Source organism: Ochlerotatus camptorhynchus, unplaced genomic scaffold (genome assembly GCF_037179485.1).
Source record: "Ochlerotatus camptorhynchus isolate MF236.1 unplaced genomic scaffold, CSIRO-AGI_Acam_v1.1 ptg000211l, whole genome shotgun sequence".
NCBI lineage: Eukaryota > Metazoa > Arthropoda > Insecta > Diptera > Culicidae > Ochlerotatus > Ochlerotatus camptorhynchus.
The window spans coordinates 565,376-584,295 of record NW_027040701.1 but is presented as its reverse complement, the minus strand read 5'-3'; the positions used below and the strand labels follow the sequence as shown (position 1 = coordinate 584,295).

General features: G+C 37.1%; 1 protein-coding gene across 3 annotated transcripts in view; it reads left to right on the top strand.

The window, feature by feature from the left end:
* Positions 1-18,920, top strand: part of da (daughterless) — a 118,341-nt gene that overhangs the window by 52,160 nt on the left and 47,261 nt on the right. For all 3 annotated transcript variants that reach the window (XM_065224457.1, XM_065224456.1, XM_065224455.1), the window contains exon 2: positions 10,330-10,376. In XM_065224457.1, coding sequence (XP_065080529.1) covers positions 10,330-10,376 — 47 coding nt within the window. The remainder of the gene's footprint in view (positions 1-10,329; positions 10,377-18,920) is intronic.

The window sequence follows — 18,920 nt, the reverse complement described above, 5'->3', positions numbered from 1 at the left end:
ACTGTGTCTGATCTGATTAGGCTACCTGAGGCCCCTTAAATTCATAGTGCTTCTATATTATTTATGTAAAGCATGTACACTGATCTCACAATTATGAATCACTTCCATTTGATTAACACGCTAGATTGTCTGATTCCTTTTTTTTCGTGCCAAGCAAACATTCATTTCCGATCGATAAAGTTGGAAGTGGATATGAACATGATTGCTAAGAAATGCGAGAAAAACAAGACAGTGCATCCACACAAATGTCTTCGACTGTAATCTGTACGTGACTACGCTTCGCCGAGAGGAGGACATGGCTGTTGTTTGTGGGTGGATTGGCGGGGAAGTAGTAAAAATCGTACCCGTTTAGAGTAAATTTTTCTGTTTTCGCGCTGCGGGTGGCATTTGACATTATGCTACAACTTAAATCAGCTCTATAGTAGTAACATTTTGCGTTTCCTTGTTGGGAAAAATGGAATCAGGAAAAGTATACTTTGGCAGCTCTACTATTAAATCATATAATTCATAGTTCATTTTTGCATTTTCGAACCCAGCCACCTCCAGCATGGTCTTGCATTGTAGCTACGCCTTTACCGACTGAGCTAATGGAGGCTCCTTTTAGAAGAAGCTTCCCTTGTTTGCTGTCGTGAAATTTGTTGATGGATTCGTTGTATACTTTCTGCCGTCTTCCACCATGAGAGCCACATCTCCGGAACCGAAACCTCAATCTAAATCCTAATTCAAGACGGCGCAATGTGCATAGTTACTCTCGCAATAAGACCTGTCAAAACTTGAATTATTATAATTGGATAACGGATCAACCAACAGGTAAACCCCATTCCCAACCGCCATCAGCAATTTCCAAGACCACTTGCTGGTTGTTTTGGCTGCGACCTGTGAGTGACGTCACAAAATACGTTGCCACCGGCTTTCGACCTGCCTTTCTTCCTCCCTTCGGTTGTAACCCTCCGAATTGAAGAAAATAAAAACTGTTTGCCCCTTCTGTGTGTCCCGGCGGTCCCGGATGTGAGTGTGAATGAAATCGCGTTCAATGTTTCCACCACCGGCACCGGGCTCAGAGAACGGAACGGAACCAAACACACATCGAAAGGCAACAACGCACCGAATGAAGGAAATAAGCAGCATTTACCGAGCGAGAGACACAACAAGTGAAGCCTCTCCACCAAGTAAATGTGCGGCATCTTCGTCGTCCCGTCGTTGTCGTCGTCGGAGCAGGGAGAAATGAGTCGGAAATCGGCTATTTTCTGTTGGTGAATACTCGAATGAAATTAACGGGGACCAACAATTCGACGGTGGTGGCGGTTCATGAGGGGTACGGGACCAAAGGAATGAATTATTTACAACGACAATCTACACGACCATGTTTTCCTATAAATGCGTTTATACTTTATAAACATACTAATCGAAATGCTGTGGGACAATTTATCAAACGCGAGAGACGTTCGGTGGTTCGCTTTTGTGTGGCTATGGTGGTGTCTTGCTGAGGATCCTCGTCCGTTGCGCGCTGCTCAAGTGTTACGTCAGTGCGGGGTCGTGCGCCGGCACTTGAGATTTGTGATGATTCCTTTTTTCGGGCCTTTCACTGTGAAGGTGGTTTAGAAGGGGGGGGGGGTGGGGTTTATTCATTCGACATAGTGGTTAATTGTGTTTGGGTTTGAGAAATATTTTCACACTATCGGGGTTAGTAAGACCAACTGTCAGACGGAATTATATGAAGGGTCGAGATGCGACAAAGATATGGCATTGCATCGGCGCCTAATAGCAGTAACTTACACAGAAAAGTTGGTAACACGTGAATCAAAATCAGCGACCGGCTGGGAGAAGTGCCGTACACATCTGTGCTTTTCGACTATACCGAGAACACGTACAGCAGCAGCATGGGGCCACAAGTGGTTTGTCGTAGGTCAATAATACAGTTGGTCTTTTTTTTAGTGAATGAATGATGGAAATTTAAGAAAAACGCTCAGATTTTAGCCTTTTGGGGAAACGGTGAGAATGAAGGACAGATGATATTTCTTCTTCTTTGGATTTATTGGGTTCTTACTGGGACTTTACGCTGGCCCTCAACTTAGTATTCTCTGAGCACATTTGTGCATAAGTATTGTGTGGCAAGTACAATCACACTCTCTATGTCCAGGGAAGTCGAAAAATGTCTAGACCGAACCGGGAATCGAACCCAGCCTTCTCAAGTATGGTCTTGTTTTTATCTAATTTACCGACTGAGCTAAGGGAGACGTCTAAGCCCCTGAGCAATACAAATCAAATAAATTACTTATGTTTGGGACCCGCTGCTTTATAAATAATTGGATTGATATTTCATAGAACTCACGTTTATTTTTAATTTTTATGTAACGTTATTTAGAAATTGATTTTTCAAAATTCTTCTTAAATTTATTCTAGCAATTCTGAAAATAAAGTTCAGTGGTTTAACCATTTCTGTTTGCTGAACAAATGTTTGCGAGTTTAATCTCAGGTCCGTTTTATTCCTCCCATTTCATCCATGCAATTTTTCTGTTTAATTCCTTTCCTATTAGATTTAAATAGGGGAATTTACGTATTCTCGGCAACCTAAGCAGCGACCTTTTTTCTATAGCCTTTTTCTCTAAGGAACGCACACATATGCAGTATTGGTTTATTTACAATCTTTTGCTGCCAGCTGCTCTAACAATTTCAGTCGAAAGAATTGTCAAAAACTGTTTTGAAACACTTTTACAAAGCTCCAATCTTCTCTAGTGAGAGCGAGTATTGTCGGCAACCAGTTTTTCTTCGGCAACCGTTTCCTTTGAACTGCATGTAAATCTGCTGTTCTATTATCGGCAACTCGAAATCAGCTACAATTTGTAGTGCGTGTGTTGCATTTCAAGATAACCTTGCTAGATTGCTTTTTCTCAGTGGTAAAAATATAGTCAAATTGAAGCTGAAAGCATAGAGAATCGTTTGCATGCTTTCAGCGAAGTGTTTTCGTAAGAAAATCCATTGAAAATAGTGTTTCAATTTGGGTTGCCGAAAATAGTCTGTCATGCCGAAGCCGTCATTTCCCCTATCTCTTCCAATCAGAATATTTTTTTTAAATTGAGTCTTCTTTTATTTTAACTAGCGGCATGAATTTCTCAAGATTTCTTTAATAAAGGGCAACATTTTCTCCACACTCATTGGAGCATTCTCCTGTTGGATAGCTCGTTTTTTTTTTGCTGGAAGAAAATTCCTTATTGTCCCGTAGATGCGTATTAGGATGAGTGAACTTTAAAACCCCCTGTCCACCACATCTCTTTCAAAGCGTATTGAGGTTCCCAAACAGCTGTGCATAATTTGAACGAATCTCGATTTGCGGGTGAATTTTGAATTTTGTATTTATGGGAAACGGAACGATTCTATTCACGGGAAAAAATCCGATTCCATTTTCATGAATAAAAAATCATGAAATCAAAAAACATGCCATCCCATGAAATCATAACAATCATTCATGATTTCGTTATGGAAATTCATGATCGCTTCAAGCGTTACCTGGAAAACAGTGTTCACCGCACTACATAGCTCTTACACACCTTTTACCTTCCATCTTATACAAGTACTGATAGTCTAGTGGTCAAAGTATGGGTTCAATGATCGTAAGGTTCTTGGTTCGAATACAGTCTGATGCTTTATTTTATTTTATTTTATTTTTAAATTTTGTTCAATGATCTCTCATTTTACGTTCAATTTTCGATCTCCAAAAGTTATTTGAATGGTATGAATGGTATAGCATAAGTGTTATACTATTACTTTTATTTCAAAATTTGGCCAACCCAATTCTGAGAAAATCAGTCACGATTCTTCAGAGTAAATTTTGAAAAATATTGTAACTTTGGGTGAACTTTTAGCACACAAAATTTAAAAATTATATTGAACAATTTGCCTACGAGGAAAGTTCCATTCAATACCTTTCGAATGATCTAAAGAGAACGAAAATTGGACGTAACATGACAGAGATATGAACATAACAAATTTGTCATGTTTTTTTGGGGGTGTCCTTAAACTTATGATCGGGAGTGTATGTACGTGAAAAGGGAGGATGTTATAAAGCTGTTTAAACAAATCACCGGTTAGAGGTTTTAGGCCGTATGGCCAAATAGAGGGGTACTAGTGCCATAACTAGCGCACTTCTGCTATATAATCAAATGTAGAAAAATTTTGTATTCTCTCTTGAATTTCTCATTCATTTTCAAGTTCTTGTTTTATCTTTATTTTGTTGTTGTTGCTTTCTTTTTTAAGTTTTTTTTTTGTGTTTAGTGTTTACAGCTAATTGTTTATCATTTATCTGCTTAACCTTCCTTTCTTTTGCTCACTTTTTTTTTACAAATTCTTGATATAGTCTTCGACGTGAAGTTTCCTTAACATTTAAAAATGGTTTTGCTTATCCAACGAGCCTAGGGTGATACCGTTAAACCGGGCCAAATACATACGATTGAACTTATTTCTGTGACAACTTAGTTAACCGATTCATTTTTCCATCATTTCAGTTAGTATGAACACAACGTCGCAATGCACAACCGCATTTACCAAATCCCTCGCACGCCACACACACACCTAAACAGCTCAGCCTTGCGTTGGCACAGACAACAACAACACCAACAACTTGTCGGGAAGGAAAGATAAAGAAGTCCACTTCGAAGGATGCGTGTGTAAAGAGCATTAGCAAAATGCACCCGTTCGTTCCACTTATTGCTTCTCCGCTTATGCTTATGCTGTCTTTTATGTGTGAGATTTTGGATATTTTTTTGGTGGTTTTTCAGTGGTCTCGGAAACGTCGGGTGCGTAAAAAGGAAAACAAAAATAGGCAGCGAAGATGAAGGAATCATGACTTGACAGTGTGTGTTCGTTCCACCGAGGGCATCGCCGCCGATTTCGATGCATCAACAAAGTGCAACAGGATGAAGTGGTGCAGCAGAGAATTGAGATTTGAACATGTGTGTTTGGAGGTTTCTCCGATGGACTGAAGTGAAGATTTGTTTTCGTCTTTTCGTGTTACGTTTGTCCCGGTTTTTTTTTTTTCAGCTTCTACGAGTTTATGATGTTGTTGCAAACCGAGAGGACAGTGATCCTGCTTTTTTTTTGGCAGCAGTCGGATGTTTGTTTTGAAGAGGACTTGTTTCCGCTTTTAAAACTTGTATCGTGATTAACTGAAAGCCATCGTTGAATCTGTTTCATTCGTGGCAGCATCATGCGACCATAAGTTACATCGATTTAATTTTGTTTTACAATCCACACTCATTGAAAGATATCATTAAGTAATGTTTATATACTTGTGTTAATTTTGTTGTTCATAACGATTGACATAAACCCCCCGATATTTACTGTGCTAACTCATTTTTTACAAATAATCACTTTTATTTGCAGATAATTAGCCTTGCAATGGTCTCTAAAAAAAAAATGAGATAATAATAATTAAAATTATCAACATGGATCAACTGCCATTAATTCGAGTATTACAGTGTACACACTGCTACCGACTGACCTTCCTATACCAAACCGACCGACCGACCATCATTGGTGACGAACCTGGCTCACACACCATCAGCCGCCAGGCTGAGCGACGAGCATGTTTTTGGTTCTGTTCTGCGTGTTTAGAATTTACCAAAAAGGATAGAGTAGCTGATGATGGGTATGTGTGTGTCGATGTGGATGTGGATGTATATTGCAACAGCCCGCCGTACACAATAATAACCCGGACAACAATAACACGCTACATTATCTGTTCTGTACATTCCGGGTGTTGTGCGGTGGTATGTGGTTTGGTGGCGTTGAATCCTCCATGTGTTGCGCTGGATCATCCAAAGGTCGGTCGGTTGGTGGTGAAGGTGGTGGAAAAAATCGGCCTATAATCGATGGTAGCGATGAATAGACTGTTGCACTTTGATGTACCGTCGAATGGGGCTACTTTTCATTCGGTTTCTAATTTACTTAACAAAATTACATATCTCTGTAGCCACGTTGTGTAAGTCAATTGGAATGACTTCAAATGCTGATACAAAAATCAGATCGTTCCAAGTGGCCGGCTGGTTAGTATTGTCATAAAGCCGATAACATGAAAATGTTATCAGGTCCGTGGTCCTCAAAGCTTCGAAAGACCAAGATTTCGTTTGTTTCTTTTCTCTTCGACATCTTGTTCAATGTAATGCATATTAAAAGTTTTATTAAGTAGATTATAGTAGTCCTTTCCCGCCCAGAGGGTTTTGGCAATGTTCAATGTTTTAAATCAGTATCTCTGGAGTGTTTTGAGATATTGGTCTGGATTTTCTTCTGATAATAGAAGAACTAGTCTGTACTTTGAACTAGTCTGCAATTTCTGAAAGGTATAGGTCTCAATTTCAAAAAGGCATTATTCTCGTTAGGCGTTTCAAAACTTCCCTATGTTTGGTTCGATGATTTTTCTCTAAGTCTAAGATCTTGAAAATGAAAGAATTGATCTAGGTTCGAGATTTTAAAATCACCTTCACCATGTGTATTGGTATTTCAAAAGGCAATATTTATTCCTACAAATTGGTCTCAGACGTCATTTCGATGAGACAACACGTTTTCGATTTATTGAAAAAATTAAATCAATGCCATTTTGAAAAATGAGGCGTTAGTCAAAATGGCCGAATTCCAGTACAATTTTGAAATTTCCCATAGCGAACAATTTTGCAAAGTTTCATGAGAATCGCTGAGGGAATTTTTCTTTAAGTTTAAGCTCTGAAAATGAAATATGTAATTGATCTATTTTCAGATCTTACAAAACCCCGTGTGTTTTCTTTCTCTGAAAAGCACATCTATTTTCCAAAAAAAATTGTTGCAGACGTCATTTCGATTAGAAAACACGTTTTCGTGCTATGATTTATTGAAACAAACATCAAAGTAGAAATGGCCGATTTCTAGTAAAAATTTGAAATTACCCATAGCGAACAATTATGCAAAGTTTCATGGAAATCGCACAGGGTAAAGTCTTATTGAATCGACAGTAAACTGACGCAGCGAAGAGGAAGGGGGTTCAGGGTTCAACTTTTACCATTTTCTTCTGACTTCTTTCAGGAGTTGCTTTTTACTACCTCCGAAAGTTTCATCCAATTCCCATTAAATGATACTTACGACATCCCACGGAAGTTTTTTCCGCCTTTTCCTGGAAGTTTATCTAACTTCCCTCGAATATGTCCTCCCACTATTCCCGGATTTTTATCTTGACTGATCCCATAATTTTCCCCAGATTATTCTTTCAAATTTCCGCGGAAGCTAGTTCCAGTTTTATTAGGATGTTTCGCAAGACTTTGAATTTCATCTAACTTCCCTTACAATTATCCTGAAAGATTGTTCCAGCTATCCCCGGAAGTGTTTCAGCCTGCCTTCGTCTGAAATTAGCTGCGTCTTTCAGACTTGACGATTTCTTCGAGAAACGCATTCCTACTTACCCCAGAAGTTTTCTGACTTGCTCCGGAAGTGTCTGCAGACTGCCTCTGGAAGTTTCTCTAAACTTTTTCTGAAAGTTTCTTCCGACTTGCTCGGAAAGCTGACAATACCAAGAGAGTCTGGAGAATTTAAAGTATTTTTGGAGGCAATCTAAAGGAATTCTGAAAAGAATTTAAGGTGATTTCTTGCAGAATCCAAAATTTTCCGCAATGGTGGCTAAATTCCTTCTGGAGCAAAACATTTCGGCCACTGTTGCGATTTCACTCTTGATCAATCAGAAATAAGATTTCCACAGCGATTTACCTTAAGCAAGTGTGTTTTATTTTTGTTGAGTTGTTGATTGGCTGGAGAATATTTAAGGAATGCTGAGATGAATTTCAAGGCGATTTGGAAAAGAATTATGTACATGATAGTTCCAATGAAAAATCTAGGTGATTGTCAACGGACTTCTTTACAAAGTTTCATGGAAATCGCAGAGGGTAAAGTCTGATTGATTCGTCAGTAAACTGACGCAGCGAAGAGGGAGTGAGGGAGTTCAGGGTTCAACTTTTCCCATTTTCTTCTGACTTCTTTTAGGAGTTGCTTCTTACTACCTCCCAAAGTTTCATCCGATTCATATTGAATGCTACTTGCGACATCCCACGGAAGTTTTTTCCAACTTTTCCTGAAAGTTTTTCTGACTTCTCTTGAATATGTCTTCCCACTATTCCCGGATTTTTATTTTGACTGATCTCAGAATTTTCCCTGGATCATTCTTCCAAATTTCCGTGGAAGCTAGTTCCAGTTTTATTAGGATGTTTCGCACGACTTTGAATTTCATCTGACTTCCCTTGAAAATTTCTTCTCATTTCAAAAGGAGGATTCCTGACAATTCTCCTGAAGGTTGTTCCAGCTATCCCCGGAAGTGTTTCTGGTTGTCTTCTTCTGACATTAGCTGGGATTTTTTCCCAGACTTGACGATGTCTTCGGGAAACTCATTCCTACTTACCCGGAAGTTCTCTGACTTGCTCCGAAAGTGTCTGCAGACTGCCTCTGGAAGTTTCTGAAAGTTTCTTCCGCCTTACTCGGAAAACTGACAATACCAAGAGAGTCTGGAGAATTTAAAGTATTTTTGGAGGCAATCTAAAGGAATTCTAAAAAAGCATTTAAGGTGATTTCTTACAGAATCGTAAAATAGCTGGCCATGGTGGCTAAATCTGGAGCAAAACATTTCGGACACTGTTGCGATTTCACTCTTGAAATTAGTAGGATCAATCAGAAATAAGATTTCCATAGCGATTTATCTTAAGCAAGTGTTGATTGGCTGGAGAATATTTAAGGAATGCTGAGATGAATTTAAAAGCGATTTGGAAATGAATGCTGTACATGATAGTTTCCATTAAAAATCTAGGTGATTTTCAAGACTATACTAAGGGACTTCTTAGGAATATTTCAAGAGAATCATGCAGCGACATTTAAGCATTTTCTATTAAAATTATAGTGTCATCTTCAAGAGAATCACGGAAAAGAAATATTGGTTAATATTTTGATGAAATTCAAAAGGAATTTTATGCCATTAGTCCAAGATTCTTTGACTTGAGAATTGTTGCTGTTGTTGTTTCTGTGTTATAGCTGAAAGCCGCCTAACTTGGGAGTTATTTGTCTAAGATAACTCATCTTTCTAGTATAATTATGATCAGTAGGGTGCGTCAACTTTACGTCAGTAGAGAGTTGTAATCCGCCATACAATCTTGACCCACCCTAAAGATCCGTTCATTAGATCTAGATGGCAGGAAGGATTTAAAATGCTTACAAAAGTCACTCTATTGGACGGTTCGCATTTACGTGCGAGGTGTTGTACTATTCTATATTGGAAAGCAACAGGAACCCACCACCAAACACCGACTAGCGAAGAGCAACAGCTTTGCCCTTTGGTACCTTCCGTACCGCCGATTCCACTTCCGTTTCGTTTCCATCCATGCAGCAGTAGCAGAAGCACAGCAACAATGTGTGTTGTTGTTAGAGGATATCAATATTTATTTTTCGACAGTGTTTAATTTCGATTCTCGCTCTCGGTTCACCAGCGTCGTAGTGTTTAGGAAAGGACGGACATAGGAAAGAGGGCGGAAGAGTGATGACGATTGTGAACAAAGGTGCCTCTAGTATGGCACCCCCTCAAAGTAGTAGATTCAACCGGTGGCAGATCAATTTTGTGTACACATTTTTCAATCCCGGATTGGCAGCGCTGAGTAGCAATGAGAGCCTCTCGTTCGACGAAAGTTTCATATTTTTCCCGAGTTTTTAACATTATTATTTTTTTTGCCGTTTTTTGGGGTCGCTTACTGATCGTTTTTCTCCGGCTGGCAGGCAGTCCGACAGCAGCAGTAGCAGCGATTCCAGTTGTACAGGTGGTACTATGCAATTATTAACATATTTATGGTTTCACATTGGCGACGGACGACGACGACGACGACGATGATGATGATGATGGTGCGGTGATGTTGTTATTGTTGATTGGGACCGGTCCTTCAGCCAATGTGCTCCGAAAAATCACTCCTCCACTCCACTTTGTCCGTCCACCCTATACGAGTTCGAAGCACGGCGAGCGAGCTGCTGCAACCTTTTGGGTCGGTACCCTTCGAAAAGGATGGCTGTATTTGGGTTCTTTTTTTTTTTAGTCTTCGACCGATGCTGGCAGTGCGTATCGACGGCGAGTGAGCAGATGGCTTTTTGGAGGCTTTCCACCAATCGTAGAGACAGAGAATTGATTTTTTAAATCGCCTTGATGATCAGGATGAATATGCGTGAGTGTGTGTATGTGTGTGTTTGTATGTATCGGGATATGCAAAAGGTGTTTCTTGTGATATTTTCGAAATGATTTTAATTTCTTTCTCCTTGTCCTTTTTCTCCCTCTATATTCATTTCCAGAAAAAGCAGGCTATCAGTCTCCATATGGCGGCATGGACAATGGCGTGGTAAGTTTTGTTTTTACTCTTTTTACAACTCTTGTCGTTCCCCGTTTTTTTTTTCATTCGTTCAAGAAACTGTTTATTAGTGGAGCCCTTTTTGGAGCTGGGATCCTGCAACTTTGCAACTGCTGCTCTGTCGTTGTGCAGGGCGTGCAATCAACTTTGTAGGTTAAGTATAGGTTCGCGCAATGTAGAAGGCAGGGAACCTGGAAATGATGATTTTCCTGCGATAATGGGACTAGTAAAGAAGGGATAGAGAGAGAGAGAGGGAATGACGGAGTTGGGTGGTTGCTATCCCTCTTTTTTCGCGCTGAACGAGGCCCAATTGTACTCCGAAAATTTCTGCTGAGAATCCAGGAGGAATGCAGCGCCGGGTGCATTGAACCTGTGCATGGCTGGCGTTTATGTGGGAGATTTCGGTTTTATTTCTTTTTAACGCATGTTTTTTTATGTGCTGCAGGAGTTCTCAGTTCACGGCGAAGGACAGGAAATCAATTTGTTAGTTCCAGGTCATAAAAATATTAAAATTTATTTCGCTGATTTGAGGAATTTGCTCGAGTTTTTTTATACCACAATTAAAAAAAAATCACCATTAAATTGCTTGTCTTATAGCGGGTTTGACCATAATGACAAATTACAACGGCTGCAACGATTTGGAGTATCGCACTTTGAGAACTGGAAAATTAATAGTCCACCCTCCTAAGATCTTCGTACTATGAAACATGTTGCGAAGAGATTTTTGCTCATCCAACATTTGCGTTGAAGATTATTCCAACTGGATCCATCTCCTCTAGATTTTGCTAGAAAAAATCGCTGTCCTGTTACAGCAGTTAAGTTCTGATCTTAATTATTTTGTAATCATTAAATTTTATCTATTGTTCGAAGTCTCAGAATTTCCAAAGCTATTAATCTAATCCTGAATCTTGAAATTCTGTCACTGGGGCCTTAACATTTTTGCGATGTCTGAATTACCTATGTAGATTAGTGGTTGTCAAACTTTCGTTGATTGCGACCCACTTTGAAAAATTCCATTAACTTGTTAACGACCAATATTGAAGACCGATATTGTAAAGCCAAAAACTCCAAAATGGTTTGGAAATATTGTAGGCGTACCATCCACCAACTGCATAATTTACTGAATCCCGCAAAACAGTTTTTAAAACATTGAAATAGTTTGAAAAATGTCAGAAAAGCTGGAATAGCAACGACAGAATTGGAGTTAAAAAGTGACCAGAAAAAGGCTTGAATGGCCACAAAATGATTAAATACTATCACAAATAATGTATAGCTGAACCAAAGCTGGTAAAATCACGACCGTCATGTGACAATGATAAAACAGGTCCTCTCACTATCACGAGACGAAACTAACTATCATTAGTTTTCTTGTCATTTTCCAATGATCAAGCACTAATGAGAATAATTCTATTGCGGTTTATGATTTTCTTGGTAGAAGTAACTCTAAAAGCAATAAATGAGCTAGTAATTACGATGATCACAACACTGTCACGTTTAGTCATGAGAAAAGATTCGATGATATTTTGAAGAAAATCTCTATCATTGTTTTCTCATCCGATGATAGATCGCGTGAGATCTTTCATTGAAAATGACATTTGCCAGCCCTGAGCTGAACACCTCAAAACGATGATATGCTTAAAATACCTCTGGACTATCTTGCAGCACTAAAATGATTTAAAAAACGTCACAATTATCTAAAATCTTCAAAAATGGCCATTTAAATGTCTAACAGGCCATAGAAACAACTACTTTAAAACCGCAAAATGGCCTTAAAACGTTGAAATGGCCTAGAAATACTATACATGGCTTTTGATCACTCCAAACACGATGTAAAATGTGTAACGGCTAACTTGCAATGTTTGAAAAATAAAAGCACAGCCATTTATTGATGAATTTCAAATATGTTGGTGCCATTTAAAGATTCACTTTGTATCAATAGATTAAAAATCTATCCATAAATTTCTGTGCAATGATTTTTAAAACATTGCCAATTTTCCGTTACACATTTTACCGGATGCATGGTGTTTAGAGTGTTAAACATGGTCTATATATATACTAGCCAAATCGACCTGATCCCCAATGCAGCCTGAAAACCCTCATAATAATCTAAAAACTAATGGCCTAAAATATAAAAAAAAAGCTTAAAAATTTCCCAAATAATCAGTGGAATGATCTGAATACACTGGAGTCGCTTTTACGCGGGTGATACGTCCCGCGTAAAAAAAAACCGCGTAAAAAAAACCGCGTAAAAAAAAACCGCGTAAATTCCGGAATCCGCGTAAAAAAAAACCGCGTAAATTCCGAAATCCGCGTAAAAAAAACCGAGTGAAAAAAGACCGTGTAAGAAAAAACCGCGTAAAAAGCGATATACCGCGTAAATTCTGAAATCCGCGTAAAAAAAAACCAAAATCCGCGTAAAAAAAAACCGCGTAAATTCCGGAATCCGCGTAAAAAAAAACCGCGTAAATTCCGAAATCCGCGTAAAAAAAAACCGCGTAAAAAAAAACCGTGTAAAAAAAATCCGCGTAAAAAGCGACTCCAGTGTACATCCTTAATGTCCTGAAATTGAATGATAAAATAGCCCTAGGAACGCCAAAAACAATTTGTAAATGCCAAAGTAGTCTATAAAACGTTCAAATTGCATTGAAATTCTTGTATAATTTGAAAACGCGAAAATATTCATGGTTGTAAGAAATTCGGAAATGCTTTCTATAAATTTGAAATTGTCAGTTAGGGCTTAATAATTCGGCATTGAAGTTGTTTTTAACAGCCATAAAATAAAAACCAATAGCGAATGAAGGTCAATTTTATTATATTAACATTTGAAATCTCGAAAGAGATAGTTTTATCTGAAGTTTTTAATTGAATTTTTTGGTTTAAAATATCGACTTTTTAATTATTTGAGATAAATCAACCTAATGTGCGACAAAGTTGTAGAACTATTTATTTGAAGCAACTTTGCTGAAGAATGAAATTTTCCATCTCTTTCGGTTCACGTCTTTTACTGATTTTATGGTTGCTTGAAATCGAAAACGAATGAAATTTTAAATCCGACCTGATATTTGTAGACACTTTAAAACAAAAATGCTGAATCCCCCGGAATTAAACCTAATAATACCGTTAGAGATTTACGTTCAGTAACAAAATTCATCTTAAGTTCTGGGGCTTGAACGGTTTTTTTTAGGTATTGGAACATAGATATTTTTTAACAGCTAAGATATTTTTTTCGAAATCCTAGCCTTAAGCTTAGTGAAATTTTCTGCTATCTGGAACAAAGATAAACATTCAAAATGTCAGAACATTGAACATTTTTCAAAATCCCGCTTCATAAATAAATTTGATGAGAACTTTTCCAAAGGAATTCGGAGGAGAAGCTCTGGGAAGAATTGTGAGGAAAATTGCTAGTGAAATTTAAAGAATTTGTGGTTCTATCTCCCGTCCATTTTAGATTTCCGGGCAAACGGGAAGCAGCAAATGCCTCTGTCTTACTGGAAATTTCCGGGAATCGGGAAATATTCTTGTTAAGAGACCAGAAAAGGATAAAGTTGATTTATTGACAGTTACTCTTAAGATTTTTTTTTTTTATTTCTGTAGAACGATTTATGAAGTATGGCTTAACGACTTAATTTTAATATTTTTGCTTCCATCGAGCTGTCTTTAATTTTTCTTCCGACTTCTTTCGTAATTTTTAGTTAGGATCCAGAAAAATTTTCCAAATTTTTCCGGATTTTTTTTATATTTTATTTAGGAGATTTTTAGCCACAGGCTAGTTCATCTCCGAAAATTCTCCCAGAAGTCTCTTCCAACTATTCTTGAAATTTTCATCTGATTTCATCGAAAGCTTCTTCCAGAAGTCCTTCTAGCTTCCACGATAACTTCTTTTGACTTCCACTTCCGCTAAAAAGTTCATACAACTTATTCAGCAAGTTTTTTCTCTGGTTCTTTCATTAGAAGTTTCTATTAAATCATTTTAAATAACCTCAGAATTTTGTTTGACATCACCGACAGTTTCTTCCGACTTCCCGTAGATAGTCTTTTTTAGCTTCGCATCATAATTTTCTCGAAAGTTTTCTAGCTTCCCTCGGAAATGACTTCTGCCTTTTTCTGGAACATAGAAGATCTTCAGATTCCCCTGGAAGTTAATCCAAACTTTCTCCTTAGAAGTTTATTTTGTCTCCTCTGGGAAATATCTTGTTACGTTCACCGAACAATACTTCTATATTTATTTCCCGGGAAATTGGAACAGATTTCCGGGAATCGGGAAACGTGAGTTTTGGTAAATTTCCCATGAATTATTTCCCAGGATGTTCCGGGTAGGGAACACTATTTTCAATAAGTTCAGAATAATCTTAAATTTCAGGTGAAAGCTAAGGAGCATTCCAATGTAGTTCGGAGTAGAATTCCAAGGGAACCCTCATTTTCATCCAAAGAAAAATTTGCAGCGAAATCTGGAGGAATTTCGAATAGAATTCTGATGATAATTGCATGATAATTCTGATGAAAATTCTAAGAAATTTCTGAGCGTGTCGAAAGGGAATTCAATGTAAAATTCCATATGAATTTTCTGAGAATACAATAAAATATGAGAATAATTGCAGGAAAACTTCCAAGAAATTATGAAGAGAAAAAAAATGAGTTCCGCCTATAATTAAGATAATTTTGAAAATACTTATTGGGATTTGAGGAGAATTTCAAGTTAATTCTAAGGAAAATTCCAAATGTGAAGTTGTGAATAGAATTCATAAGCAAGTAGGAGAATTTCAAGCGAATTCTAAAAAGATTTCAAAGAAAATTCTGCGGATCATTCCAATGGAATTATTTAGGAGTGTTCTGATGATGATGATGATGATTGAGACTATCACTATGTAGCAAGGCGCCTGCACATAGCAATGGGCAATCCAATCAGGACGACTTGATCAAGTCCCACTGACAAATCATATTCAGCTTGGCGCTGTATGGAGGGGTGGCCCCGTAAGCAGAAACGCCCACGCGAAACCCACCGGGAACAGAAGAAGAATCTCCTTCCAGCCAACAAGATCATATAATTCACTATGGAACTAGCCCCCGTCCTGAAGGATGCCCCATGAGTGTGGAGAAGAGCCCACCCTTTATCCACGAAATGTTAGCGACAGGAAGTTGGCAATCCTACTCTCCCTATTCAAATCGCTTCAATCGGGTGCCCTGTTGGATCCTCCCTGCCCTTTTGTATAGAGCATTTCCAGCCCAAAACGCAAACCGGTTGGTCATGAGTGTTTCCGATTTGAATGAAACATTTCTCACGTGTTCGCTGCTACTAATGGTTGCATTTTTCATTTAAATATGATTTTTTCCTCCAGAGCAATTTTTGAAAAGGGCGTATAAAAAAATGGATTATTTTTTTTTCAAAAAATCATAACTTGAAAACTATTGATTTGATCAAAATGACATATCAGAAGAAGTTTTAAGTAGTTAAATTATCTTTGCGGAAAAAAAACACTGAAAGAAAAACTTAGTAAATTAGTATTTAAAAAACGTAAAACGGTGATTATCTCAAAACACCCCCCCTTCGATCTTTATAAATTTTTTTTTCAAGAAAACTGAAAAAATGTCCTAATATTTGGTAAAGAGTGTATGCTGGTAACTTTCTTAAAAAAAAATCTATAATTTTTGAAATTTTTGTTGGTTTTTAAAAGTTGGTGAAATTGCATATTTTTTAGTAAAATAGTAATTTATTTAGATTCTACGCATAATTTTCAAAAACTTTGCATATGCAAACTTTTTTCCTAAGTCCAGCCGTTCTCAAGTTAATGCAATTTAAAAAAATAATTATAATAATTTTCTACATTTTGGGCCATTTTCAAATGTTAGTCGTGATGTCCAGCAACGAGATGTTTTTCCATGAATATATATTAAAAAACAAACAATTCATTCTCAAATATGGTAGCTGTCAGACTTACCCGTTTCTATTTAGACGCAGCAGAAAAGAAACAAGTTTATAAGTAAATACTCTCAAATATACCCAAATAATCAACAAACCCACTCATGTGCCTTTTTTCTGTCCTCTATTAGTTGTATACCTGGATAGAATTGTGTATGTCATAACAGAGGCTCAAAACATAAACAGGTAAACAAATATGTTATTAAACCTGTAATTGAGATAAATTCTCTAGGTACTTCTCTGACGTATACCATATTGTGCCTTAAGAGCTCATCCCGCGATATCACAACTACATAAAAAGGCACCCCGTGGAGGCTTCTTACACTCACACTTAAAAAAGTTTGCTATAATCAATTGTACCTAATGAAGATAGGTATAATGTCAACATTGTAATTATTCTGCTACATACATATATATATTGGGACGTTCTTCACCTGTTCTGTATCCGCTGATTTGCCGCAGATCCCGCCTCTCAAGGGTGAACAAACTGGCTGTCTACAAACAAATCATAGCACCTGCGATCCTCTATGCAGCTCCCCTGTGGGAATCATGTGCACAGACTCACAGGAACAAAATCCAAATCACTCAGAATAAAGTGCTGAGGATGGTTCTTGATCGTCCTTTCGACACTAGAATAACAAATTTACATGAAGAGGCAGGCATTGCCAAAATAGATTCCCGAATTAACGAAATTAAGACTAAATTTGCACAAAAATGTATTTTATCAGAACATGTATATAGTAGTTGTAGGTTAGTTGTAGTTGTAAATAGTAGTTATAAGTAGTCTCCTTTTTTCAAATTTTAAACAAACCAATCCCACCAAGGTGGTCATTCTTAAAACAGGCCTGATAGGACTAGGAACTGTAATTAATAATAATTTTAATTGAAAAGGAACTAAAGCTGAAAAGACGCATCTGTGTCACTTGATAAGGTATACATGTAAACCACACAATACAAGAAATAAAGATCATTTAAGTCAAGTTCTTCACCTGTTCCATTCAGTTCATCTCTCTTAGCGTTTCAAGTTAAAAAGCAAGTAGTTTTTTACTATGGATAACAATTTCAAGTGTTGTTAACCTCTACCTAAATCAATTTCAAAGCATGACACAGTAGCAGTTCAGTTATCTCAAAATTATTAGAATTTTTAAAGTCGCAAATAACAGTCCAAAAGTGTATTTTTATGTTAGATAGAGCAGCATCACAATACAAAAACATAAAAAAATTTGCTAGCCTTTGTGGATTTAAAGATAAGCATAATGTAGAAATTTAATGGCATTTTTTTGCAACTTCACACGGCAAAGGTCCTTGTGATGCGATTGGCGGTACCCTTAAGAGAATGGCAACCAGAGCAAGTTTAGCTAAGCAACACGAGCACCCTATAACGAACCCTAAACAACTGTACGACTGGGCAAATAGTCGTAAAGAAGATCTTCAAACAAAAATGTCATTTTGTTATGTTTCTACGGATGAATACAAAAAGGCTGACACGGAATTTGATCCAATTTTTAAGAAAGTGAAACCAATTCCTGGAACTCGAAAATATCATTGCTATATTCCAATTTCAAACAACCAAATTGCAGTAAAAATATTCTCTAATTCAAACGATACACCCAAATTATTCAATGTATTCAAATAATATGAGTTGTAAAATAAAATAATAAATATATACTGTTTCTTATCTCAACAAATCTTTCATTTGACCACATCAACGTGCTTCTCTTCCGCTGCCTCTAGATAGAAACGGGTAAGTCTGACAGCTACCATATCTGAGAATGAATTGTTTGGTTTTTAATATACAATCATGAAATAAAATCTCGTTGCTGGACATCTCGACAAACATTTGAAAATGGCCTAATATGTTGAAAATTGTTATAATTATATTTTTTTAATTCACATTAACTTGAGAACGGCTGGACTTAGGAAAAAAGTTTGCATATGCAAAGTTATTGAAAATTATGCGTAGAATCCAAATAAATTATTATTTTATAAAAAAATATGCATTTTCATGAACTTGTAAAAATCAACAAAAATTTAAAAAATTATAGCTTTCTTTTTAAGAAACTTACCAGCATACACTTTTCACGAAATTTAAGGGTATTCAATCAATTTTCTTGAAAAAAAAATTTATAAAGATCGAAGGGGGGGTGTTTTGAGATAATCATCGTTTTACGTTTTTTAAATACTAATTTACGAAGTTTTTTCTTTCAGTGTATTTTTTCCGCAAAGATAATTTAATTACCTAAAACTTTTTCTCATATGCCGTTTTGATCAGATCAATAGTTTTCAAGTTATGATTTTTTGGAAAAAAAATAATCCATTTTTTTATACGCCCTTTTCAAAAGTTACTCTGGAGGAAAAAATCATATTTAAATGAAAAATGCAACCATTAGTAGCAGCGAACACGTGAGCAATGTTTCATTCAAATCAGAAGGGGTCGAGACAAAATTGACATTTTTTTTAACGATTTGAGCTAGAAATGCTCTATACGTATATTATATATGTTCTAGGGGAAATGCAGGTAATGTCGGCCTAAGTGTCTCTAATTTGGGCCCATACATAAATTCAGCAACCGACTAAATTTTCAATAGCAACCGAAATTATCCATCAGTAACGTCTCA